This window comes from Pogoniulus pusillus, chromosome 6, assembly GCF_015220805.1.
Source record: "Pogoniulus pusillus isolate bPogPus1 chromosome 6, bPogPus1.pri, whole genome shotgun sequence".
Taxonomy (NCBI): Eukaryota; Metazoa; Chordata; class Aves; order Piciformes; family Lybiidae; genus Pogoniulus; species Pogoniulus pusillus.
Genome location: NC_087269.1, coordinates 8,357,314 through 8,384,304, shown reverse-complemented (window position 1 = coordinate 8,384,304; position 26,991 = coordinate 8,357,314). Strand labels below are relative to the sequence as shown.

Sequence of the window (26,991 nt, the reverse complement as noted above, 5' to 3'; positions counted from 1 at the left end):
GAAAGAAAGCAGCTTAGTATAATTTCCTGTGTAGGACAAATGGCAAAGCACCATCAACTTTAAAACTTTCTTTTAAACTACTAAAGGTCAGACTTTTACCTCACTGATATTCATAGCATTTAATTTGGCCTGAAGGATTTCAGGAAGATCTGTCGTGGGTGTATACTGATGCTTTACACTCTCTCCGTGCTCCTTGTACAGCCTCTGCAAAGAGAGATGAATATCAGCAGCAAGCACTCACCATACACTCAACTCACTAGTTCAGACAAAAACCTTAACAAATAGATCTATGCAAAGACTGCAGAAATGTGGCAGCAATATTAATAAATACAGGCAATTGCATCAGCCCAAAACCACTCAAAAGGTTGTGAAAGTCTGATACACCTATCAGCCAGAGTATGCTAGTGAGGAATTCCTTGAAGTTTTGAGTCTATAGATCAATGTATATGAAAGTTCAGACCCTTGAATATTAATTTGATAAGACTTCCAACACAGGTGAACAGGGAGACAGAGTCAAAACAGGATTTATTAAGGATGTACAGCCACAAGTGGCCCAGCAACACTTTGAAATTTGACAGAAATCTGCAGAGTTTAAGTTCCCCAAACACAACTCTGCAAAGATTTTCAATTTTAGCAGATAAATATGATGGCCATTAGCTGTGCAATTACTCAAAGCTCATTCTAGAGCTAGTTGCAAAATAGGGTGGTCCATCACTTCAGAAGGTGACTTATCCCATTGGGCTGCTCATGCAAATGCTTGGAAGCAAGTAGGCCCACTTGTATTTTGGCTCCCTGAAAGGAATATTAATGAGAGCTCCACGTGTGAAGAAGTGGAGCAGCAGACTGATTTTGACTGTGGCTCAGGGAAACATAATGACTTATATTTATCCTGTCTGAGATGTAAGCCTTTTGGATCTTATTAATTAAACCAAAGGCACAGACACTCTAAGTATTACAATAGCATGTGTTCTTACACAAAGCCTTTCATCTTCTTCTTCACTTTAAAAATATCTGTTTTCACAATACAACATCCTCTCATGTTTGAAACTTGTCTTTTTTGAGTGACTTTTGCTTATTATTCACTTCTGCATTATCCCAGTTAAGTCTACAATATTTTTAAATCGCTCTTCTATTAAAAATAAACATGTTTAAACACCAAACAGCCTCAATTCTTCCCTTTAAGCTTTCCCCTCCTGGATTTCTCTCTCAGCAGGATGACAGCTTGAAATAAATATTTTTTTTTTTCCTTCCTTGTCATCTTGCCTTACATTTTGTTTCCAAAGAATATTAAGAAACTGAAATTTGAAAGGTGTTTTTGAAAAAGGGAAAGAACCTCAAATGGGTTCTTCCTGAATGATTTCTCAAAAGTCTCCAGAGGTCAAAGGTCAGCCTTACTCCTAAATTTGACTTCTGGAAAAAAGAAATATTTGATGGACAGAAAGCCCTTTCTGCAGGAAACTCCCATTCACTGCAGTGACATCTCTCTGACTTCCCATGCCAAGCCAGAAGCATGCTCTTTGTGAGGTGCACCACACCAGAACACAGAAGTTTCATGGTTCCCAAGGATAAGCTCAGAGAAAGAAAGAGAGAGAAAACCAGTGCTTCAATCAGGGTGTTCAAAGAGGATACCACTCTTATAATCATAATGTATATACATTATAACTTACATCCACAGCCTGGTTATAACTAATTCTAGCCTGGATCATCTCAGGAGTGTCTTTAATACTGGTAAACTTCAAAGCATATGGATGCTGACGGTACTTCTTCTGTTGAGCAGAAAAAGATCAAAGCTGTGAATTTTGTGCTGCTCTTTCATGCTATTTGAAAGAGAAAAATCATAGGTTGCTGGAGATTAGAGTGAATTTGTGAACATAATTATTATTCCTCTTTCCTTATCTTTATGTCCTAGGTACTTTCAGATTAATATTTGTTTCGATTTAACAATAACCTTTTGCCGATTAATATTAAAGCATTGCTCCTGAAATATAAGGAAAACATTTCCAAATCAGATCCTGTCTACCTAAATATTCCAGAACTCAGAATTTTCAAGTCTTTTTCAGATTGCTTCAAATTTATTTTCATTTGTAGCTTCTTTAAGCAAGAAAAGATACCTAACTGTAGCGTGTTAAGATTGGCAACCATGCAGCTTACTGTTTCAGGGTTTGTAGGTCTGCTCCTAACACCCACAGCAATTCTGTGCAGTCATTAACACTGTGCTTAATTGTTATGGTATATCTTCTAGATAATAGCATGAATTGCTGTCTACAACTACCTGAAAGGAGGTTGTGGAGAGGCTGCTGCTGGGCTCTTCTCACAGGTAAATAGTGATAGAACAAGAGAGAATGGCCTCAAGCTGTGACTGGGTGGGTTTAGACGGGACAGTAGGAAACATTTTTTTCCTGGCAAGAATGGTCAGGCATTAGAATGGGCTGCCCAGGGAAGTACTTGAATCACCAGCTGTGGATGTGTTTAAAGGTTGTTTGGATGAGAAATCCTACTAAGTCTAACTGGAGGAAAAAAAAAAAAAAAAGTGGTTCATGCTTTATCCTGATCAGCTTTAGAGACAAATAAGAGTTGACCAAAACACCTCTACATAAAGCCCCCAGAAATTATGTTCTGGAAATTGCTTTTTATCAGCCTACCAAGGGTTAGCCACTGTATGCATGTAAAAAGGGAGAAGGCTCGCAGCCACCTAAAATTATTTAGTACTCACAGAAGCACAGAAACATCCAGGTTGGAAAAGACCTTCAGGATCATCAAGTCCAACCTATAACCCTGCTCTACAAGATTCACCTTAAACCATTTCCTAAGAGCCACATCCAAACAACCCTTAAACACACCCAGAATTGGTGACTCTACTACCTTCCTGGGCAGCTCATTCCTGTGCCTGACCATTCTCTCCATGAAAGATGTCCAATATAAACCTACCTAGTCTCAGCTGTGTAAAAAAAAAGGTTGGGAGGAAAAACCAGCAGATCCTTTGCAGTTTTCACTGCTAGAACATCAAAAAGCTATACCTGTACGGATTCACAGCTACAGTTCCAGCTGGCATTGCTGTGCCAGCTTTTATGAAGTTATGTTGCTATACACTAGCTGAGGACCTAGTTTATATCCAAACAAATCATCCTTCTTCACTATAGATTATTCAACAGGAAAAAAACAACTTTGGCAATCAGGCAGATGTGAAAGAATGATCCTGTTTTTCTGAGCCACTGCATTAGTGGTTGTGCTATTATTCTCATTGAGTGAATGGGCAGGTGAGTCCTACACCAGCAACTACCATCAAACATCACAGGACTCAGTCCCCTACTGCAGCCAATTTGGCTTGTAGGACTCTCTCTGAAATAACAGAATACTAGGAACCTTTTAACCATTTCCACCAGAACTTCCTTTGAAGGCTTCATGGAACTGGCATGATGGATTCTAGATTTCACCTTTTTCCTGTAAATTAGGTTGGTTATAAGGAGAAATAAGAATTTAAATTGCTTGGGCTGATAGCTACAGACAGAGACATCTATATGAATTTCAACAGCTAATGTGAATACATATGAAGAAGGAGCAAGAAGGAATGTGCATCTCTTGAAAAAAAATGGTTCTTGGCCCAATGATTGCATCTTTTCATCATCTCTCCTGTTCTGCTTCATTAAAAAGGTAGGCTAGTGGGTAGCAATTGAGCACTGTTTGATTGCCATTATTATTCATAATATCATTTGTCACCTACTTTGTTTTTGCAAAGGCTATATGGACTCCTACTGGTGTGTGTTTGGTATCTGGTTTCCCTCTAATTACCAGCCCTATCCTTGGTTTTGAGGCCTTTCATGTGGTAAGCCTTTTTCTTTCCCCTTTGAGTGGAAATTATTTTAATTTTATACAGACATTTTGCACGCATTATGCAGCAAGTTCTGTTACATGCTGTCATGAAATCTCACCTCGCTAATGAGTTCTCCTGCCTTCTTAGCCTGCTCCACATTTAATGACCCAGTGGCTATCCATCCAGCTCCTTTCATCCAGTTCAAATCTGCTCTGTATTGGTTCTGACAAAGACAAAGGAAAAAAAGGTCCTATTGTTGGTGTTCGCACACTTAAAATGCCATAAAAGGATTCAGATGTCTCAGGAACAACAACTGAGTCAAACTAGTGCCTGCTTTTCTTATACTCACTACTGCACAGTTGCAAAGAAAGCAAAAAAAAACCCTATTACAGAATGAAACAGAAGCAGCAGAACTCATCAGCACTCACACTATATGCTTTGCAAGGTAAATCTTAGAAGTGGTCTACACCTTACTGCCATTTCTAATTTCTACTCTAAAAACTTCAGTTTTTCTGTCCACAGTGAACTCTTTAAAAGAGTATTAATGACTGGCAATGGTAATAAAAAAAAAGATACTTAGCATCTCCCAGCCCCTATATTGTTGTTATACTGGAGAGAAAGTATTTTGTTCCATTTTACTTACTTTCCTCACAAAATCTGCTGAATTCAAAAGACATTAGTGCTATACAAGCACTGGAGCTTTATTTCTCCAAGAAGCCAGGAGGCTTTCAGCAGCAATACCTCAAAAAGACCTGTACACTTATCTATCTCAGACTCCTTGGAAAGCTCCAACTTAAACCCTCAGAATAGAATGTCTAACTTATAGTAACCATTTACAGTATCAAACAATTCATCTGATGGTTATGGCTGGGGACATGGCCTCCAAGTGGAATTTTATCATTGATTTTATCACCCTAAATTCTTTAACCTCCTTGCACATTAGGTTAAAAAAGTACATCACATATAAATCCCAGATCTCTGTTAATATTTAAAGTAAGCTTTGAGAAAGCTACACTAGTAAACAGGATTATAACTCTCCTCAGAAACACTGCACAAAAGATACCTGTTGAGCAAATGAGTGGTTAACTATTTTAACATTTACTGTTTGGTGGTTTAAAAAATAAAAAAGGTGCATAAATATGTCATAGCATTACACACACAATCACAGAATGTCAGAGGTTGGAAGGGACCTCCAGGGATAGCCGAGCCCAACCCCTCTGCCAAGGCAGGATCCCCTAGGGTAGTTCACACAGCAATGCATCCAGGAGGGTTTGGAAAGTTTCCAGAGAAGGAGACTCCACAGTCTCTCTGGGCAGCCTGTTCCAAGGCTCTGTCACTCTCACTATAAAGAAGTTTCCTTTCATGTTGAGGTGAAACCTTCTATATTCACGTTTGTATCCATCGTTCCTTGTCTTCTTACTGTGCACCAATGAAAACAGACAGGCCCCATTCACTTGACACCCACCCCTCAGATGTTTATAGACATTGATCAGATCAGAAGCATAAACATCTGAAGAAACTCAACCCTATGGGTTGAATGAAAGGGTATTGAGAGACATTAAGCTCTGAACTTACATCACTTTGCAATCCATAGGCCCGCTTGGCCCATGCCACTTTCATGTCAGTAGGCAGGACAGTGTAGTGATGGAGAGCTGTCTTGTACCCTATATCTGTGGCCAGATTCTGAGCCTTTTTGGCATGGACGAGGTTAATCATATCCATAGAGACCTGGAACTGATTCTTTGTGTCCTCAAATGACTTCCTATACTCCAGATCACTCTGCAGCTTTGACATTTGAAGGGAATGAGCTATCTGTGAATCTTCCTCCACAGCTTTTACTCCAATCAGCTTACCCTTCATCTTCTCATAACCTTCCTTATATTTAATCTGTGAAGAAAAAGAAAAGAAAAACAGACCATGTGCAAATGATCTGAGCTTCCAAACAGACAGTTTTGTTAGCAGCAAAGCAATGGTCTGTGGCTTGCTTTGTCCTTGATACCAGCAAGTAAGAAGTCTGTTTGCAAAAGAGACTGGAATGCCTCAGAAATTATTCAACAAACCCTTCCTCAATAATAATAATAAAAGTTGTAACAAATTATTCTCTTTTTTCTGTTGTTCTCTCAAGGAAAAACATTCTTTAAGCATTGAGGTCAGAAGGTTCTTTTCATGGAATTTTCTGGCCAGCATAAATATATTAAGCTACGATATTTCATAGGAGATTTTTACTTCATTCTGAGTTCTAAAATTCACCCTCCAGTCAAAAAGAGAACAGGAAAACACAGGCAGCACATGGGGGAAAACTCTGAATTGCTCAGAGCAAACCTGACTAATTACAGAATGCCAATCACTCAGACAACTCCTCCATTGCTGCTTAGCATGAATCAAGTGAGGGTGGCTTAGGGCACTGAGGCATATGTGACACATCCCCAGCACTCTGGTAGTAACCTGGACTGTCAGCTGTCCTAAGAATAAAGAAGGCTGATAGAGTCCATACTCACATCACTTGCCAGATCCCTCTTTGCCTTAGCTGTCAAGAATGACAAAGCATCCAGACGAAGCTCAAATCCTTTTTCCTTCTGCTTCTCCCAGCTACTCTTGTAGAGTTTCTGAAGAGATAATAACACAGTCTCTTTATTGCTATCAATATATGCTACTTGTTATAGAGTCACAGGAAAAAGTGTCAAGTAACATCAGACCTGCCTGCTTCCCATGCCCAGCAACCACATGACTAAGGATCAGATCCTGAAGTCTTCACTTACAGTACCTGTGGATACTGTGACCCAAGTATCATAGAATTATAGAACTGTCAGGGCTGGAAAGGACCTCAAGGATCATCTAGTCCCAACCTCCCTGCCATGGGCAGGGACACCTCACACTATATCAGGTTGCTCAGAGCCACATCCATCCTGGCCTCAAAGACCTCTAGGGACAGGGCTTCCACCACCTCTCTGGGCAACCTGTTCCAGTGTCTCATCACCCTCATGGTGAAGAACTTCTTCCTAACATCCAGTCTGAATCTACCCACTTCTAGTTTTGCTTCATTCCCCCCAGCCCTATCACTACCCAACATCCTAAAAAGTCCCTCATCAGCTTTCCTGTAGGTTTGCTTTAGACACTGGAAGGCGACAGCAAAGTCTCTTCAGAGGCTTCTCCTCTCCAGACTGAATGACCCCAGCTCTCTCAGTCTGTCTCCATAGGAGAGGAGCTCCAGTCCTCTGATCATCCTCTGGACATATTCCAGCATGTCCAGATCTTTCCTGTAATAGTGACTCCAGGACTGGATTTAGTACTGTAGGTGGGGTCTCACCAGAGTGGACTAGAAGGGAAGAACCACTTCCCTCAACCTGCTGGCTGCACTTCTCTTGATGCAGCCCAGGATACAGCTGGCTTTCTGGGCTACAAGTGCGCACTGCTGGCTCATGTTCAGCTTCTCACCGGTTCCAGGGAAGGTGTCAATGTGCCCCACATTTGTAAGTATGTGGAAAACACACGGTTTCTAACTCTAAAAATGTGAATCTTCAGAACATCCAATGTGACTAGCATTTGATTAAAAGCAAGTAATTAAATGTAGATATTAATTTTTAACAACTAAAACATTTAGACCTTTTCAGAGAGAGAAGATAACTTTTACCTACAGAATAAACATTTCAACAGCAACTGTAACTACTGACAGGAGTGAGAGGACCCAAACCTCTATCTTCCACATTACCTCACTGATATTGGCAGCATTTGCTTTGGCCAGTAGGAAGACAGGATCATCTTTGCTGATGGTGTACTGATGAAGAAACTGCTCTTTTCCTGACCTGTAGGCAACCTGTTCACAAAAAGCAAAGCATGGTTAACAAGCAGTAGTCCACATTTAATGTTCAAGGAATACTGGTTAAAACATCCCAAGTATTCAAGGATTATTTAGGGTTAATTATTGGTGAGTTAGACTTTAGCAGCAGAACTTTTTTTTTCCAAATATGTATTTAACAGCTGACTCAGACTCAAATTACTCAGCTAAATTTCAGGAAGTAAAACAAGATATTTTTAATTCCCTTTCCTAAAGTAAGCTCTCAACTGGCTGTAAAGCTGACATCACTTCATACTCTGTAAAAATGTATGCTAGAATATATTTAATCCAAAACTAAACTGCACCTATTTTTAGGTGAAATGAAGATCTTTAATATGACACAGGAATAGTGCATTTTGAACATGAAATTAAGAACACTAAGCAACTGAATCTGCAGAGAAAAATTTGTGACCTAAGTGTAATTGTTGACATAGTACTTCAGTGAGGACTAAGATTCCAATTTTAGACAAAAATAGCAAGGATCTTTTATGACCCAAGTAGCAAACATCTTTATTTTATAACCCAGGGCAACATCAACAGAGAAATGAACCGCTCTGTTTCACATAAAACTGTTGGAGGAGCTGCAGAAAAGCTATGAAAAGATGCTCTAATTCACAAAGTGTTACATTTCTTAACAAAAAAAAGTCCCTACTATAAAGGTCTAAATTCATGGTTACTATTTTGACTTCAACACACATGCAGAAAGGCAGCATTGTCCAGTACGCAGGAGACAAGTAATGGAAGTCAGGAGACCAACATTCTCCTCTGATTCAGTTTGGTGTCATCTTTGAGATACACAACACTCCCTAGTAAGTGCCAGGTTTTAACTGACAAAGAGAAGCAAAAAAGGAAACATGGCAGCTGCCTGGAAAAGATCAATCAAGAAGCAATAACACTTAATTCACATCACAACTGAGAAGTGACAGTATCTTGATTTCACAGCACAATATGCTAAAAGTCATTTTACAAAAAGCTTGACAAGTCACTACTGCTCTCAAATTAATTAGTCAACAATTTTAACAACAGGTTTCCCTTCTTTTGGAAACTTAAAAGTAAGCTGCTGTCAGCTAAGTCCTCCCAAGGAGTTCTAAAGTGCCGTCTCAGCCCTGAAGTGATCAGGCAGTTGGACTAGATGACCACTGCAGGGCCCTTCCAATTGAAATTGTCCTATTCTACTCTATCCTAACTCCACTTCTATTCTATCCTAAATCCACTTCTATTCTATCCTATTCTATTCTCTCTTATTCTATCCACCAGATTCACCCAGATCCAAGGAAGAATAGAGAGCATTCCAAAGCAATCTAGTTTGGGAAAATAAGACTAGTTTAGCATTTCACTAAATCATAGAATCTTAGAATGAAAAAGTGAAGTACTTCAGTAAGGTAAGTAAAGTTAAAATGACAGCAATAGCTGTCATTCTGTCTTTCTGTGAAGTACATGTGGTCTACAACTGCTGATACAGCTTTAAGTAGTCTGACAGGGCCCTTAGTGAAATGGAACACAGAACCTGGGATGGATGTGTATCAGTCCCTATTTACATTGCTTTAAAGCACTGCCTAAGGATCAACTGGGAATGCTGTGTTTTCACTCCAGCTTCCTTCCTTGCTTTTCTTACTTCATGGATAACCAGTTTTTGTGCAGATGACAATAACATCTCAGGAACACTCAGGTATCCTTTCACTAATATACTGCAGCCATGCTTGAATCCAGACAGCAACAACCACAAGTTTGTTGCAAAAAGTGTTGTCTAGAGTCATCCTCCCCCAATTCTGGCCTTTGCCTTGTCTATTTCCATTCCCTTTGGGATTTGTTTTGTTGTTGTTACGTTAGTTCAGAGAATTCAGTGAGAGAACTAATCAAAAAAACCCAACAAAACTCTTAGAAATAAGTCTAAAGAAATGTAATATATTTCATTACTCCGTTCCTTTTCACCACTACCCCAGTGTACATGTCTTAGAAAAGACCACATTATGAGACAAATTTCAGTCAAAGACTCACCTCACTTTGCAGTTCCTGGCTTTTCTTAGCATGCTTGATCTGAGAACTGTCAGCCACACTGGTGAACTTCAGAGCATCAGCCTTCTGCCTGTATTTTTTCTACATCAAATTAAAGCAAGTTAGGTAAAAGTTGCTACAACATTTACCCTTCTCTCAAAAATGTAGTGTTTTCAAAAAGTACATGACTGATAGAGCCAGAAGTCCCTTCTAAATTCCAAAGACAGTCAACAACCAAACAAGCTTCCAAGCACTAGTCAGTGTTAGTGTTTTTGTGGTAAGGAGGGCAGCACAAGAGTGCCAAATACATTGCTGCTGACCCTGCAAACATGGATACTCTTTCATATACTAGCTACATATCTGACAAGATCTAAGTGGCACACCAAAAAATGAGTGTCCTTCACAAACCAGGTCTGAGAGCTCATAAGCTGCACAATCAATGCCACTGTCTCATTTGCTTACATGGTACTTTTCAAGGATATGCACAAGTGTGCTGGTTTGAGGCTAAGTGGAATATTTTAATGAGAGAAATAAGATAATTGTCTTTGAAAAGAAAATAATAGTGATGTCTATATCATTCATTTGTTCTGCTGAGAGATATAAAACAAGAAACATGAACAAAGTCAGACAGTGTGTCTCTGGGTGTTGCTGCTGCATTAACTATCTCTGCCTGCATAACCTCAAGTAATGATTCTGCTTCTAACTCCTTATCTGGCAATCTCACCCTGCATGTAAGACTTCTGATATAAGGGTGGGGGTGAAAGGAAAGAGATGATTTGGGTTGAAAGCCCTTCTGGGCAGTTGTGTTGATCAGGAGGGGGTTTACATTTCTGTATTACTTTTAACTTCTATATAATTGTATATAGTTGTAAATATCTGTATATATGGGGTATATATGCTTGCATATATGTGCCATGCTGTAAATATAGCTTCATTCCTTAACTTCCAGCCAGCTGAGTTAGTCTGGTGAATGTGGGTGCAGGGGCAGGAAACTCCCAAACTACCATAAGTCATTCAAATCACCAAACATAACTACATAACGTACTGAGATGTTTCTAACTATCAGTGAAGTTAGAACAGACAGTTTCAGTGTCTTGGAAGTAATTTAAATTCAACATCTTCCCCACCATCTCCTAGTTCTTTTGAAAGCAGAGTTCAGCAAAGACACTGCAGTCAAGCCTTCTTGGGAGCAACAGCTGTGAGACTTCCACAAGTCTCGAGTCTTGCATGAGGGAAAAATCACCATGTTCTGTTCGTACTCTGGTATCAGTACTTGTATTAAATCTATTTCAATGGACAAGCTTGCATAGAGACTAACATTTCTAGTTTGGTAAATAAGACTAATCTTACTTTTTATTTCAACTTATTTTTTCTCTTAAATCTGAAACTCATGTAAGTGAATGGAAAACTTCCTCTGACTTCGTCAGAATTTAGATCAAGCCTGCTCTGAATCAATGTTTCTGCCTCAGCCCTTTGTATCACTCATTTGAAAGCAAGCTGAGCATCTCTTTCTAGATTTGAGGCAGTACAAGGAAATGCAGCATTCTAGTTCAAGACCACAGTATGACAGGCGGAGACCAAGCAAACATTTCTTGTATACTTTAGTCAAATGCTTATTCTAACAGCTGAACCGCAAAGTGGGCCATTCTACCTAGGAAGGGTGTAAATGCATTCTCTCATTATCTGGCATTTCAGAAGAGAAATCCTTCTGCTTGAACTGATGGGTGAACAGAACAGTTCATGCTGTGTTTCTGCTAGGGTAACACAAAACAGAAGTTAAAAAAGCATGCAGCACTTCAAAGAGGTGCTCATCGCTTTATTTTAGGAACTTGGAAGGGAGGGAAGCAGATTAAAACCAGCATGTTTGTCATCTTGCATGGAACACTACTTTACAGTGACATTCTGCAAAGAAATGACAACATGCCAGGCTCTATATGGCAATAGAGATCTCTAAAATAATATCCACAAGTCTCCAGTTTAAGTGACTGTCAGACATCTCTTGGCCTTACCCAGCACTGGAACGAAAAGACAGATCATTATGGATTAAATATTTGTGGAAGTGATTATTACTACTGCACACCACAGCAGCTGATGTCAGTCTGTCCCTAGCAAGACACTAGATCTGAGAGCAGATGCTTTTCTTTTGTTTCTAGGATGTACTTTTTCCCCTTTCAGGAGTAGTGAGAGAATGTCAGAGACCCAAGGTAATAGTGTGATCTCCAGTAACTAAGTGGCTTCTGTTTCGTCTTCCAGCACTAAGTGGGATTTTATACTTCTTGTCAAACTTCCTCTAATTTATTCTTCTGTCCGTCCTCTAGTCTTCCTAGCACTAGTGAGACAGCTCACCCATATCCAAGCAGCTAAGGAAGTGTACTTCCATAAGGTTAATGGCAGTGCAGAATCATGAATTAATCAAGTGAAAGCAATAAAATCCAGCACAAGCTGAAGCTGCCAGTAAAGATACAGCCTTTATTTGCAAAGAGCAAGGAAATTTCCAAACATAATTTTAAAACACTTTTTAAACTCTAAACACTTAATGTATCATGTTACATAGGAAATTCTAATTCCTTCCAATGCTGCTTTGCAAAATGGGCAGGTGAATGAAAAGAGATGAAAGCACAGTAATGGGGGTTTCTGCCTTGGAAGAAGTGGCACAATAAATGTATAATGGGAAAAATATATTTTTAACCTCTAACCCAGGATATCCTAAACTGTAGGAAACCAAAACGATGCCCAACAGTTCTTTAGGGCATCCTTACATATTCCATACAATGCAGTGAAATAAATGTGCATAAACCTTTAAATAAACAACAGAAAGAAGCCTGAGCACTTACCTCACTGACCAAATCTCCTGCCTTTTTGGCTTGCTGTATATTAAGACTTCCTTCTGTGATACATCCAGCTCCTTTCATCCACATCAGATCTGCCCTGTATCGAAGCTACAGAGGGAAATAGCATTTCTTGGGATGGGAAACAAAGGTGAAATGTTTGCATGTGAACTTAGAACCATAGAATGGTCTGGGGTTGGAAGGGACCTCAGAAGGTCATCTAGTCCAACCTCCCATGCAGTCAGCAAGGGCATCCTCAACTAGACCAGGTTGCCCTTCTCAGGTTCAAGGATGTTGCAAATACATTTTAAAAAGTCATAATGGAAGTCAAACAGCATGTATATGAAATGAGAATTAATGCCAGATTGAAAAAGTCTATAAACACCCATAGTGCTTGTAATAGTTAAGCTGAGTATACAACATCTTACATCACTCTGGAGACCATAGGCCTTCTTTGCCCATCTGGTCTTCATATCTTCTGGAACCACTGTGTACTCATGAAGTCTCTTCCTATAATCAAAGTCACTAGCAAGTGCCTGGGCCCTCTTAGCATGTCTCAGGTTTATCATATCCATAGGCAGATGGAAATGGGTCTTATTCTCCTCAAAATCTTTTTTGTAGGCAATCTAAAAACAAAAAGAACAAAAAGAAATTGTCTGTATTAGTGCATTGCAAAGCTGAAGCTATCTTAAATATCCACTTTTGTTTAGGTCCTTACTCAGATTAGGGGAAAAAAACATGTAGAAATCATGACCCAGAAAGCAGATAGCATAATGAATTTTGCAGGCTCTAGAGAATCTTCTCTATTACAGTACATCTTAATTTTAAACATACTTTTACCTGCTGCTTGAATGTTTTACACAGAAATGTTTATATTGGTGATTTAATAGGATGTTATATCCCTGCCCCAAAATTAGGACATCATAACCCACAATTCCTTCCGAGAACAAAAATACTGTGCAATCATACAATAATTGAATGCTAGGTGTAGGAAGGAATCTTCAGAGATTATTGAGGCCAACCCCCCTGCAAAGCAGGACCACCAAGGGTAGGTCACACAGGAACAAATCCAGGTGCATTTTGAAGATCTCCAGACAAAGGAGACTCCACAACCTCTCTGGACAGCCTGCTCCAGTGCTCTGTCCCCCTCACAGTAAAAATTCTTTTCCTCTTGTTGAAATGGAATTTCCTGTGATTGAGTTTACACCCATTGCCCCTCATCCTATAACTGAGTATCACTGAGAAGAGACTAGCTCCATTTTCAGATATTTGTAGATGTTAAAGAGGTCCCCTCTCAGCCTTCTCAAGACTAAACAGCCCCAGGTCTTTCAGTCTTTCCTTGTAAGAGAGAAGCTCCAGTCCCTTAATTATCCTTATAGCTCTCCACTGAACTCTCTTTGGTAGTTCCCTGTGCTTCTTGAACTGGGGAGCACAGAACTGTACCCAATACTCCAAATATGCTCTAACTAGGGCTGAGTAGAGGGGAAGAAGAAGCTCCCTCGACCTTTTGGACACACTTTGCTTAAGGCACCCAACTGTGCTATTGACCTTCTTGGCCATAAGGGCACACTGCTGTGCTATGGATAACTTCTTATCAACCCAAGATGTTCTCCAAGGTGTTCTGTGGAGCTACGTTCCAGCAGGTCAACCCCCAACCATTGCAGATTAACAGATGGAGAAAGAAAATCGATTTTTGTTACCTGCTTCCAAGAATTTCATATAGTGAAAGTAGTAAGTGTTTGATTGCATAGATTTCTGAAAATGTCAAAGTAACAAAATAACCACCATGTGAGCAAGAGAAATAAATATTTTACCTCGCTACTCATCTTGGCTACCTTCAGAGAGTGCAAAAGTCTTGAATCTTTGGTTCCAATTGCTTTTCCTTTTGTTTTTTCATATTCTTCTTTGTATTTAATCTGTGAAAAAAATAGTTTAAGTCAAAGCACATTTCCATTTACTCAAGAGATAAGCAATACATTTTTTCACTGATCAAAATTTACAACGGCTTAATCTGATCCTCACTTTATCACTTCATAATTCCTGGATTTTTCTCTTAGACATTCCCAAAGGTGCAAGGTTGGTCTCATTTATGTTGTCTTTAACCTCATTCTTTAAGGCTAACTCCTCTGAGATGGATACACTTATAAACTTAAAATCTGATTAGCTAAATTACCTCGTTCTTAAAGCAAAAGATGAGAAATCAATGATCTAACAATGAAGCCAGGGATTCAGGATTTGATTTTCTTAATGAGATGGATTTTCAGAATCAGCTGCAGGAAAAATATCTTCACAGGTTAAGAACAAGTTGTTTTAAAAAGAGTTTATTTTTACATGTTTTAGATATGTGTGTTTATGTTAAAGGAGCAGACTAAAGAAATATGCATTACCTTTGCAATGCTATCTTGAGGATATAAACAATGAAAAATACTGAATTTTACTACAGAGTTATCCTGCATATTTTTCTTCCCTCTGTATGCTTGTAATAAATAAAATAATTTTCAGAGAGTGCAATTTCATAGCAGAGTCTGCTAAAGTTTCCAGCTGTTCATCAGTCTTTAAGAAAGATGGACAGCCAAATGCAGGACTTAAAAATCCAGATGAAGTGAGCTGGACTTTATTTCCCTGCGCTATATCAACTTATATAAATAATAATTCCTGTGTAATTAAATACAACATACATCACTGGCAAGATCCCTTGAAGCTTTGGCAGCAAGTAAAGGCAGAGAATCAAGTTTCATCTCAAAGCCCCGTCCTTTACTCTTCTCCCAGCCTTCTTTGTACTTAATCTGAGAAGGGAAAGACAGCAGCATGTCACTGAGACATAAACACACAAGATCTCCACACAAATATAAAGATGACTAAGAGCAAACCATAGCTCTCTGTGTGTGTATATGTATATATATATATTCAATCCACAAACTGGAAACTTTACATCACAATTCATTATCATTTTAAGATAATCAATTGGCCAATACTAAGTCAATAATTTTATTCTTGGAGTTTACAGACACTTGAAATGCCAGAATGTGTGCCAGCACCTCTCATTTTTAAACAGGCATGGAGGTGAAAAAGGGTTTTCAAAAGTTACATCTATATATGCAAAAAGCACAGATCAACAGGAATTTATTGGTGCTCCTTTGAAAAGCTGGTGCTCAAAATCATACATCACTGCTCATTTCAGGGTTTTTCTTCCTCATCAACTCCCCAAAAAACAGAGCTGGTCCTCTGCACCAAATGCCCATTTGTAGCTGCAGTTCTTTGTGTGAGATGCTTCAGAACATCTTTTAGTTTGGCAGCATTTAGAAGAGCTCCAGCTCATGTGCTCTGAGACTATCCCACAATGTGAAACAACCCTTATGATCAGGAGATATGCATGAAAAGCACAGTCATGAGTTACACAAACGAAATGCATGAGTATCACATGCATAACTTCTGGAAGTTGAACTACTAGTGGTTTTAAGCTCTTTTTCAAGATTCCACTTGAAAATCCATGACAGCAGGAACAAGTATGCTCTCATGCACACTACTATTCATGCACTTAATCAATTATCCAGGAAGCCCTGATTTATGAGTTTGGCTTTTCCTATGATTTTATTTTACCAGTATCTAACAACTGTGTATATATCCCAACACATTATAGGGACAAAGAGTGCTGCTACACAACACTCCAACACAACTCTGGTAAAACTGAGGGGAAGGACATGAATATACCATTGCAGTAATGGCAAATCACAACCATGGAAAACTATGAAACTGCTTCAGAAATAACAGCAAACCAGTGACAAGTCTGGAGTTTCTTTTTAGTTTTTCATTTGACTTGTGGGGCTTTTTTTCCCTCCAAAATTGTCTACCACAATGGAGGCCTGAAATATACTTTAAATAGAAGTTAAACTTCAAAGTTAAACTTCCTACAAGTGCTTTATTTCAACATTAGTCACTACATATTGACATGAATGGCAGCAACAGTGGACTTTACCTAAGCTCGAACTATTTCTGATACAGGCCAGGATGACATTGTCCTTCTTGCCCCCCTGGGTACACTGCTGGCTCCTGTTCAGCTGCCTGTCTATCAGTACCCTCAAGTCTCTTTCTGCCTGGCTGCTCTTCAGACACTCTGTCCCCAGCCTGTATCATTGCATGGGGTTGCTGTGACCAAAGTGCAGAATCCAGCACTTGGACTTGTTAGATCTCATCTCATTGAAAAAGTTTGGGGAAAAAAACTCCACCAGTTTCACTGTACTTGAGATTGTTGCCCTGTCTATTCTAGTTACCATATTTCATGCCATTTAGTAAAGGCCAAGGATAATGCTTCCAGAAGCAGTGTCATCATCTTTACATTCATTTCTGTTTGTTAGTAACATCACAAATATCAGTACATGCCCAGTGATTGGCTTACCTCACTGTACAGCTCTGCATTGGCTTTTGCCTTGATGAACTGTGGCACGTCCTGGGGTAGAGTGTAATTTGTCTTTGTCTTCTCGTACTGGGCTCGGTAGTTCAACTGCCACATATTGAAAAAGCCAACAACAAACTCAGTTATTTTTAACTCACTGCAAATGTGGCTGCTACACTGATCGACTGCTGTCAAATTTCAGGCTATTTGTGCCAGCTGTCACAGACAAATGCATAGGCATGGCTGACAAAAATATGAGGGTAATAAGGCAATTATAACATTTAGGTACTAGGAAGTAGAATAATTATTCTATAAGTAGAACAATTACTGATTATCTATAAGTAAAGAATACATTATTTGAAACCAAGCATTAAAAATACACAGAAGATAAATCCCTAACAATGCACAATAATATGAAGCTTTTAAATGGATGAAAATATTAATAGATTCATAGAATGGGTTGGGTTAGAAGGGACCTTAAAGATCATCTAGTTCCAACTCCCCTGCCATGGGCAGGGACACCTCCCACTAGCCTAGGTTGCTCAAAGCCTCATCCAAGTTGACCTTGGACACCTTCAGAGAGGGAGCACCCATGACCTCCCTGGGCAACCTGTTCCAATGTCTCACCACTCTTTCTGTAAAGAATTTCTTTCTAATATCTGGTCTAAATCTGCTGCCTCAAGCCTCAATCCCAACTCTTTCATTCTATTACTACAAGAGTTTGTAGTCCCTTCCTGGTTGTTCTGCAGGTCCCATTCAGAGGTACTGGTATGCTTGCCACACTTTAAAAAGCAACTTAATGCAATTTGTATTCTTGTTTTGGTTGTAAGTCTGCTGATGAACTATCAAGAATAAAAAGAGTTAAGTGCTACAAATGCTATGAAATTAAGTAATCTCATAATACTAATAAGTACTAATAATACTAATAAGCATAATACTAATAAACAAATATACTAATAAACACTAATAACACTAATAAACAAATATATCATCATACTAATAAACACTAATAATACTAATACGCAAATATATCATCATACTAATAAACAAACTACTAAAAGATGACAGAACTTACATCACTGAGCTGCTGAGCATTTATTTTGGCTTGAGCAATTTGTGGAGTGCTGGTGACAGAGCTGTACTTCAGCTTGTCTATGCTTTGCCTGTAGTTTACCTGATTTAAGATAAAATAGAAATAAATGAATAAAAGAAGAACCATTCAGATTGAAAAATGAGAGATTGAGTGGAGAGAGCTGCTAGGGTCTCTTGGATGAGATCTGAGTTAATGCTCTTGGAACTTCATAGTCTGAGGTAACAGGTTTTATTGCACTTTGAAAATTAACTTCACTTACAATCCCTCCCCTTCAAACTCAAAAATTCTTAAAAAGCTGAAGCTTTATCTGATCCTCCAAAGCATTCCTATAAAACTGATATTCTTAACCATCACTTAGGCTATCTTTATAAAGGAACATTTTAACTATCTATCAAGACACTTGTGCAATGTAAGGCTGTGCAGAGATGAACTCTCTCATAAGATAGTATTGAGTTTCAATATAATCATCAAGCAGAGAAATTCCCTGTGTGGTAAGAGTCCTATGTGGATTATGAGAGAAGAAAAATAGGTGCACATGGTATAGAAAAGTAACTTTAATGCCAGCCATTGATAAGACTGGAGCCCACTAAATTTCTAACACATTAACATAGCAATAATAAACTGTTAAATAAATGCATTAAATCCCAACATTATACAAAATAAGAAACTCAGAGAAGCTTCCTCCCAAACCTGGGAGGACCCAGTGCTACACTGTAGGGCACAAGTATTATTCTTGGTAGCCTTAATTAATATTCACTGTAGTTAATCATCACAGAAGGTTAGGGGCTGGAAGGGACCTCAAAAGAGAGAGCAAGATCACCTATACCAGATCAAATATTGCAAATCATGCTGTTTCAAACTAGTTCCTTAAGAACTCTTTTTTCCAGTAAAGCAAAATATATTTCTAGAGACTCTGGATTATTGAAACTACTTTAATGTGAACCTTCTTATCTCAGGTATCATGTCACAAACTTGAAACTTCTGCCATAATGACAAAAGCTTAGGAAAAAGCCCTGAATTATCTCATGGGTGTAAAGTGATCAAGGTAGTTAAAACAGTTAATTTTGCTTCTTTACAGAGAGAGAATTTCAATTCCATAGAAAGGGATCATTTCTGTGTATCTATTGCGACTTGTATCCTTAAAGACTTCAAAGTAAGCAGGCAAAGTAAGTTATCAGTGAGCAGATGAGTCCTGAGACCGCTTCAGACTACTAGATGATGATCATGACTAGTACAACTGAGTCTCTATGGCAAACTGATTTTCATGTTCCAGACCTAGATGCTATGAATTGTAGAGCCACTGATAGCACTGAAATGTTTACAGTGGTTAGAACTAATTTGTAAACTTGGACATGAATTCATGCTTGCTTTGAACTCTTTAAGAATTGAACTCTTTAAGAATGCAGCTCTCTCACACATGAAACCTGAACTCTACTTTTTAAAGGAAACACTGATCTTTATTAAAAAAAAAAAAAAGATTTTCCAAAGACAAAACTGAAATTACTACTAAGAGGTGATAGCGCATTCTAAAGTTGAAGTACACCAAGCACTTCCCCAAAAACATCAGGTTTCTTAATTCTACCACTTCATACTACTGTTTTTTTTCCTGGAAGTTATCAGGCCCAGACACATCTCATATAATGTTATGAGTCTCTCTGGTTTACTGAAATTTCAGTGAAAAGACATCTTAGGTGGTCAGAAACACCCCGAGGAAGTCCTGCCCTCCTCCTGCTGATTTTATAAGTAATGCCTGGTGACTGCGCTCCTACGGCACAGGTTAAGTTCCCAAGGAGTGGTGAGGTTACTTAAGCATTTAATGCTTGTGCAAGGTAGAAGTATGGTATCTTCTGCAGTATGACGTCCTCCATTTAGCTGCAGTGCACATATAAGCACAGCAGTACACAAATTTCTTCATACTGTTCCATCAGTAACTCAGCTTCAAGCGCAGAGGGCATCTCTTTCCCACAGACCTCAGGCATAAGGAAGGTTATGTGACCAGTTAGGTCCCCTTCAGAGGGGAACACCTAGCTTCAGGGAATTCACAAAAGATGAGAAGCCTATTTAAATCTCACTGTTCTTTCAGCTGCTGCTGAAGCTGCCCAGGCTGGTGATATGTTTTGCAGAACAGACTGGGGATAGGGCATAGCTCACTCATTTGACATCACCGTGTAGCGTGCTGAACTGAAGCCAACGACAGGAGGTGGCAGCACTTTCCGCTATCTTGAGTCCTCTTGACTACCCACACTTCTTTCCTTTAACTTCGCTGTCAGTAGCTGTGTGCCTTCATGACTAAATCATCGTTTGACACATACGGTCTATCACAGTCTCTCCTACAGGGAGATGATGAGCCATGCAAGTCATAGGGGGGAAAAAATCAAAATATAAAATTACTTACATCTTTCAAAGGAACCAACTTTCTTGTTGTCTGATATGAAGGAGTGAGAGTAGCTGGGTAATTGTAGTCAACACCATCATGTTTGTAATCAGATTTATAGGCTATCTGAAACACAGAGAGGAGAGAACAAAAAAAAATCAGTCTTTTTTTTAAAGCTGTCATTTGTTTGAATAATTATCAGTCAGGAGGAAAGGAGAAACAATAATATTAATATTAAATGCAGGAAACAAAGTAAGTTCAGTGTCATGAGTGACAGAGAAAATGAAATTATTTGCATAGTTTAGCCACTAATTGATTCTTTTTCAGCTCCTCAATTAATCCAATGCCAACAGTGGGAGCACTAACTTAACTTCCACCTATGACACATCTCTTTTATCTTTCTGCTTAGTTCTCAAGCTTCTTACAGATTTGTAAATAACGCACTTGAAGGAAAGGTATGTAATGAAATAGCTTCTTCACCAACCCAGTAAATTAAATTGGAATCCAGAAATCTTCATTAAAGATTGTTTTTTCAGCAAAGGTCTGACCTTAGGGTGGTGGCAAGAAACCTTCAGCATTTTATTGATATCAAAGAAAACTGAGGAAGCTCAGTATGTTGCCAGGTCATTGAATTTGCTTATTTTAACTTATTCTACACAGTGAGCTATAAATCAGTACAAAAGGGCTTCCAGAATTTCTCCTCTTCTCAACACATCTATCCTTCAGATCCTCACTACAATATGATCTAAAGTCTTGTATCAGCTTAACTCTGGAAAAACTCAAAAGACAAGAAAGCAACAACTTTACAAATGTGATTAGAAAAGACTTACATTGCTTGCCAAGCTGCCAACTTTCATGGCATGCAGCATTCGCTTGTCCATGCCAATACCTACATAATGACCTTTCATCTGGTTCTGGTAGGTCTCCTTGTATTTAACCTGTAAAAAAAGATTGGCATAAATACTCTAGAGAAAATATATTTACTTCTTAAATAAGTTTCCTTATATTGCAACAATGAGATAATTTCTTACAGCTGTGGCCAACTACCACTGCACCATTACAGCAACTTGTGAGTCCACAACCTCAGTACTTTAAAACACATCAAACTGAAACACTGTGTGAGCTTTCTGCTTTACAAGATGTCATTCACATACTCTTCACATCACCTGGATGCCGCATAAAGCAGGTATCTCTGAATTCTCTTGCTGCATATGATTTCATCAGTAACAAATATTAGACCAAAGCTGCAGAGTAACATTATGTGCATATTAACAAATGAACACATAATCATCTGCCAAAACTGGACTGTTTTGGTGCAGAGTTCACCAAGGCCAGAACAGGGAATTCAACAATAAGATGAGCTAACCACACTACCAGCTCATCTGCATGGCAAAACTTTTATTCCTTCTGACAGCAAGCAGTATAAAGCAAAATTATACTTCAGCATCATGAGATACAAACACTATAATTGTTTATACTGATTACTTTCACACAGCAAACATGTTCTTTTCTGATTATAACTCTGGTGCAGTATCTTCTGCCTTCCTTTCCAGTGAAGAAATAGACATACACAGTGACATAAGTAATAATTACAATAGATGACAGTGACAACCAACAGCTCCTTTTCCAGATTATCAGTCCATTGTAAGTAACCTCTCCTCCCTATATCATAACAGTTCTTTTCATAATACTGTATAAAATGAGTCCCTCTTATCCACCAGCACATACTAGGATAGTTTCTGTACAGACATGGGTTAAAATCATAATATCAGTTATAACTTAATTCCCAGGCCACAGCTCTCTGAAGGACACACAAATCACTTGCAATTCCAGCAGCAACCAGGTTAAGCAATCCACACAGGACGTACCAAAAATTTACATCGCTGCTGAATTTTGAGATCTTGCTCACATTCCTGAACTGTGGAGTGTTATAATCATCTGCCAAAACTGGACTGTTTTAGTGCAGAGTTCACCAAGGCCAGGATAGAGAAGTTAACAATAAGATGAGCTAACCACTCTACCAGCTTATCTGCATGACAAAAGTTTTACTCCTCCTGATAGCAAGCAGTGTAAAGCAAATTTATACTTCAGTACCACAAGATACAAACACTATATTGATATTTATATATGAAAAACTTACATCACTGGTGAATTTTGAGATCTTGCTCACATTCCTGAACTGTGGAGTATCACAGTAGTTCATGCTGTAGCCTCTGTTGTTGCCAAGATCCTTCTTATACTCCACCTTAGTGACAAAAACGTACATGGGAATAATAGGGAAAAGATCTTAACCTTCTCTGTCAAATTCCTTTGCACACAGGCTTACTGGTCAGAGATTTTGATACATAGCTTTCATCAGAGGGAATATGATGAAAATTAATGTGAGGATGACTGTCATATACCCAATTTTCATTTTATAGGCAAAAGAAATGTAACCAATTTCATCCATTTGGACCTCAGTGAAGTGTGCAAGACTGTGCCGTGAGGAAAACTATTAACAAAAAGAAGGATCTACAAAGGAATTTTAAGATGTCTGTGCAGCAGATGAAAGCACAGAAAGTGATGGCTGTTTTTCAGTAGGAAGGACTGAACAGGGTAAAGTTTAGCAGCAGAATTCTTCAGAGTAACTTTAAATACAGAACTAGTTTAGTATTATCTTTATGTACCTTTGCTCTGAAGAAGAAATGTTGAAGGTGATATTAAAAGAAGCAATAAAAATGGGACTAAAATCAGCAATGTACAGATTAATACATTCAAAGGGTAGTCATAAAAAATTCATCTCATCTCCTAGAAAGTCTGAGGAAGTTTTGTTCACATGTAGGCTGACCACAGAAATATGGTGAGATGCCAAAGTAGCACAGCCATAAAAACACCAAATGCAGCCCAAAACAGGAGGAAGAGGAAACTTTTGATCAGACACTGGGAATTGCATGATCTATGTACCAGGTTCCAACAAGACCTCAAGAACTTATGTACTCTTAAAGTCATTCCTGTAACAGCTGCAGTGAAAGACTGTGAGAGAGAAGAATTTGGCTTGCTTAGTCCAGGAAACCAAAGGCAGAGAGAAGAATCACAGGATCGCAGGATGTTAGGGGTTGGAGGGGACCCAAGGAGATCATCCAGTCCAACCTCCCTGCCAGAGCAGGACAATACTATCTAACACAGATCACAGAGGAACACATCCAGACAGACAGACATCCAGAAAATGGTATCCATTTGTAAACTTCTCAGAAATGTAATCATGCAGGGTGAAAAACAACTTTCTTAAACTAAAGGGCAACGTTGGCACAAAACACAATAGTAATAAAGTGGACAGGAATAAATGTAGGCTAGAAATTAGAAAAGGATTATATGATACTGTGCCAAAACTACAGGAGCCAGGAATCAGTGGCCCAGGAGGCCCCTTCCAGTCCTACTTCCAGGGGTTTTTCATTATTGAAGGTTTTATACTTCAACATCTCAAGAGTATAAGTTTCTTAAACGCCATGGGGAAGCTCTAGAAACTCACACTTATTAATAGCTTTATAGCTGATATGACACTATAAATAAATTAATAATTCAGAATCTACTGAGAATTCCCTTGCCAAGCAGATGAAGATTGAATTATCAGTAGCTCACAGTCCTTCATATAATGGAAGAAAACAGAAACCTGCATTAACAGAACATTCACATTTTGGCTCTGGCAGTGTCATATTTTAATTATCAGTAGAAATCTCTTTGAACACTCAAAGGTACACACTCAAGACATCCTAAAGCATTTATGATTATAACTTTGAGGTATATTAAGAGCACAATTCAGGTCTTTCTTTTTTCAGATTTCTGTTCCTAATGTGGCTAGAATTAGAATTCTTCTGGGGTTAATTTGCCATACTTCCACACAGATCACTGGAAGTGACAAATAACAGAACCTGAAGATCTCTTCTTGAACCTTTCTCTCCAGTTACTGTGCTACACACAGATCGTTTTTACATACAAGGCAATGAGAACAATAAATGTGATATTTGTAGTGCTTACCTATCAGACACAAGTGTTTCTAAGAGATGCTCTCAAACTTGTTATCAGATCGATTAAACCCCTTACCTCACTGACAAGCTTGTTAGCACTTTGGGCTTGTTTAAGGACTAAGTTGTCTTCAGCTGTTAGAGAGTGAAAGTGAGCTGCACCTTTCATCTTGGAAAGATCTTTCTTGTATTTTATCTGAAAAGAAGTAAGGAAAATTATAAAACAGATGTCTAGCTTTTCACTATTTCTATCTAGACTGGCATCATGAGTCAGGATTTCTCCTGTCCTTGCTTTGATAAACAAACAGAACTTACTAAATTGAAGTACTGCAAGTTGTTACCTCCTGAAATAAACCACATATAAAATCACAGCCCTAACAATCCCTGTCAAGCCAATTCACTAGACAGTATTTTTTTAAATCATTTTTTACACAGACTGAATAGTGCTGGTTGCTGTTCATAGCTTGAACAGATAACTAGCAGTCTCTTGGCTAGTGGCTGCTTGGAGTTTGGGTGCTCTTCTATTATTGAAGTTAACTCTCACCAATTTAATTTTATAGTTCTAGTCAGAAAACTACAGATAATCACCAAATGCTCTGCAAACTTTTGCTTTTGTAGAATCTAGCTTTTTAAAAAAGCTGTATTTTATTTTTTTGCACTTAACATTGTTTTTAATGGAATTCTATTTCTCTACCAAATCAAGATCAAAATAAGTGAGCTGTTAATCTAATTTAGACATCAGGTTATTGACTTAAATTGGTCTTGGATGGGAGAAAAGAGACCATATTTATATTGGCTTTTTGCCAAACTCTATCCAAAAAAACCCTGTTGGGACTATATTTCTGTATTTCTTTCTGTAAGAGATTCTCTCTCTTCAATTACTGTTTCAAAAATCAGACTCATATCATGCAAAATTATAAACTGTTTTAAATCTGTTGAAGTGTAAAGTGTTATTTTAATTTTTATTTCATTTTTATTTTCCAAGCCTGCACAATTTCTTAGGATTCAATGATACAATTCAGCTTGTTAAGTTCTCCAGTGTGCCATGAACAAACCCCTTTCTCCTTACTCCAGGTATTACAACTTAGTAAGGAGACTACTGACCATTAACATTTTGTAAACCCATGAAACTGTCTCCTTCATCTAGAGAGGTTAAATATTTCATCTTTGAGCAAGAGATCACTGAGTTTGTCATCAAAATAGGGATTTCAGAATTTCTGTATTCTTTCAGTCGTAAGTTCAGGTAACAGAATATGATTGATCCTTTCACACTATTTTACATCTTGAGTCCAATTCAGGTTAGCTCAAACTAGTACAAACTGGGAGACTCCACCATCTCTTAGCTCCCCAGAAGACTGATTGAGCCCATACGGCCACACAGCCCTATGGGGGACAAGTATCCACACTACAATGGTTGTCACTCACAGGAACCCTTCACCGCAGCCACAGGGTAGTGACCCACTTTTTGTCACTGCTAGAAATGGTCACTTCAGACAGGACTGAGACTCTTTAAACCACAGGCTGCAGGCAAGAACCACACATCACCACCTTTTCTCCCCATTCTTTAGCTTGTCACCCCAAACTAAGAATCCTCAGCCTAGAAATAAGATCAGTCTTGTGAAGTGACAGTGTCATACTTTATGGTTTCTTTTCTTCCATGACTTGCTTTGTGCTAGAGGCATGATACATCAAAATATCAAAACCAGTTCAGCTCATTCATCCTCCATTTATTCGCTACTGGGAATACCACAGCAGTCCACAGGATGATTAAGGCAGTTGAAGGTTTCATTAATAATACAGGTGCAGATTTGCCAGGAGGGTTAACCTAACAGTAGGGATCCCCATTAGTTGCTACATCCATCTCCTCCCTTGTGCAAGCTGGAGATGTATCTCCTTCTATTAATGGATATTATTAATCCCCTGAGCCACCCAGTTCCCAACAATGCAGTGAAATGTCGTTGTTGTTTACTTCTCAAGTGTAATTTTAGCATTCTCCTCCCAGGCACTGCTTTGACAAACTGCTGCTTTTAATTGTTTATGAATCATATTGATTCAGGTTTCATACTTACATCACTTGCCAATTCATTTGCTTTCTTGGCATTTTGATAAGCTGGAGTGATCATAGCAGGAAAGCTGCCTTTCCCTCTGTGCTCTTCATACTCATACATATAATCCTGGAAAAAAAATCAGAGTGTTTACTCATATAAGTAGGTGTGGCTAGGTGTGAATTCACAAAGCCCCATATTCCTTGTTAGTAGGGAAGTTCATCACTTTTTTCTTTTTTTAATGAAAAAGACAATAAAATTAACAATTACATGAATAAAATTAACAATTGCATGAATAAAATCACTCCTTAAAGTAACTGCTACTATAAATGACTTGTATTACATTGCAAGAGAAATGTAGGTAGCAACTGGCTGTGGTCAAGAGAGCATTGCAACAGGAATGATGTGAGGTGGCATCTGCTAGCCTCTCTCTGTCATCTGTGTTTCCCTGGAAAACTCTAAAATACCTAATTGTTAAGACAGGCAGGAGACTTGCTTAAACTTTCCAAGATTAGCTTAGAGTTAACCTTCTTCTGTGGTCTCTTGACTTCTCTATGGCTGTTTCTCACCTCATAACTGACCAAAAAAGACTATTTCTGTAGCGATGTGATACATT

At 38.6% G+C, this 26,991-nt stretch overlaps 1 protein-coding gene across 1 annotated transcript in view; it reads right to left on the bottom strand.

The window, feature by feature from the left end:
* The window catches only part of NRAP (nebulin related anchoring protein), a 57,950-nt gene that overhangs the window by 20,307 nt on the left and 10,652 nt on the right, over window positions 1–26,991 (bottom strand). Inside the window, exons 10-27 of the mRNA XM_064144076.1 lie at window positions 26,400–26,504; window positions 24,410–24,526; window positions 22,470–22,574; window positions 21,160–21,267; window positions 20,351–20,455; window positions 17,938–18,036; window positions 16,866–16,970; window positions 15,148–15,255; window positions 14,284–14,385; window positions 12,898–13,095; window positions 12,476–12,580; window positions 9,645–9,743; window positions 7,521–7,625; window positions 6,310–6,417; window positions 5,387–5,698; window positions 3,930–4,034; window positions 1,668–1,766; window positions 100–204 (exon numbers count right to left, since the gene is read on the bottom strand). Coding sequence (XP_064000146.1) covers window positions 100–204; window positions 1,668–1,766; window positions 3,930–4,034; window positions 5,387–5,698; window positions 6,310–6,417; window positions 7,521–7,625; window positions 9,645–9,743; window positions 12,476–12,580; window positions 12,898–13,095; window positions 14,284–14,385; window positions 15,148–15,255; window positions 16,866–16,970; window positions 17,938–18,036; window positions 20,351–20,455; window positions 21,160–21,267; window positions 22,470–22,574; window positions 24,410–24,526; window positions 26,400–26,504 — 2,190 coding nt within the window. The remainder of the gene's footprint in view (window positions 1–99; window positions 205–1,667; window positions 1,767–3,929; window positions 4,035–5,386; window positions 5,699–6,309; window positions 6,418–7,520; window positions 7,626–9,644; window positions 9,744–12,475; window positions 12,581–12,897; window positions 13,096–14,283; window positions 14,386–15,147; window positions 15,256–16,865; window positions 16,971–17,937; window positions 18,037–20,350; window positions 20,456–21,159; window positions 21,268–22,469; window positions 22,575–24,409; window positions 24,527–26,399; window positions 26,505–26,991) is intronic.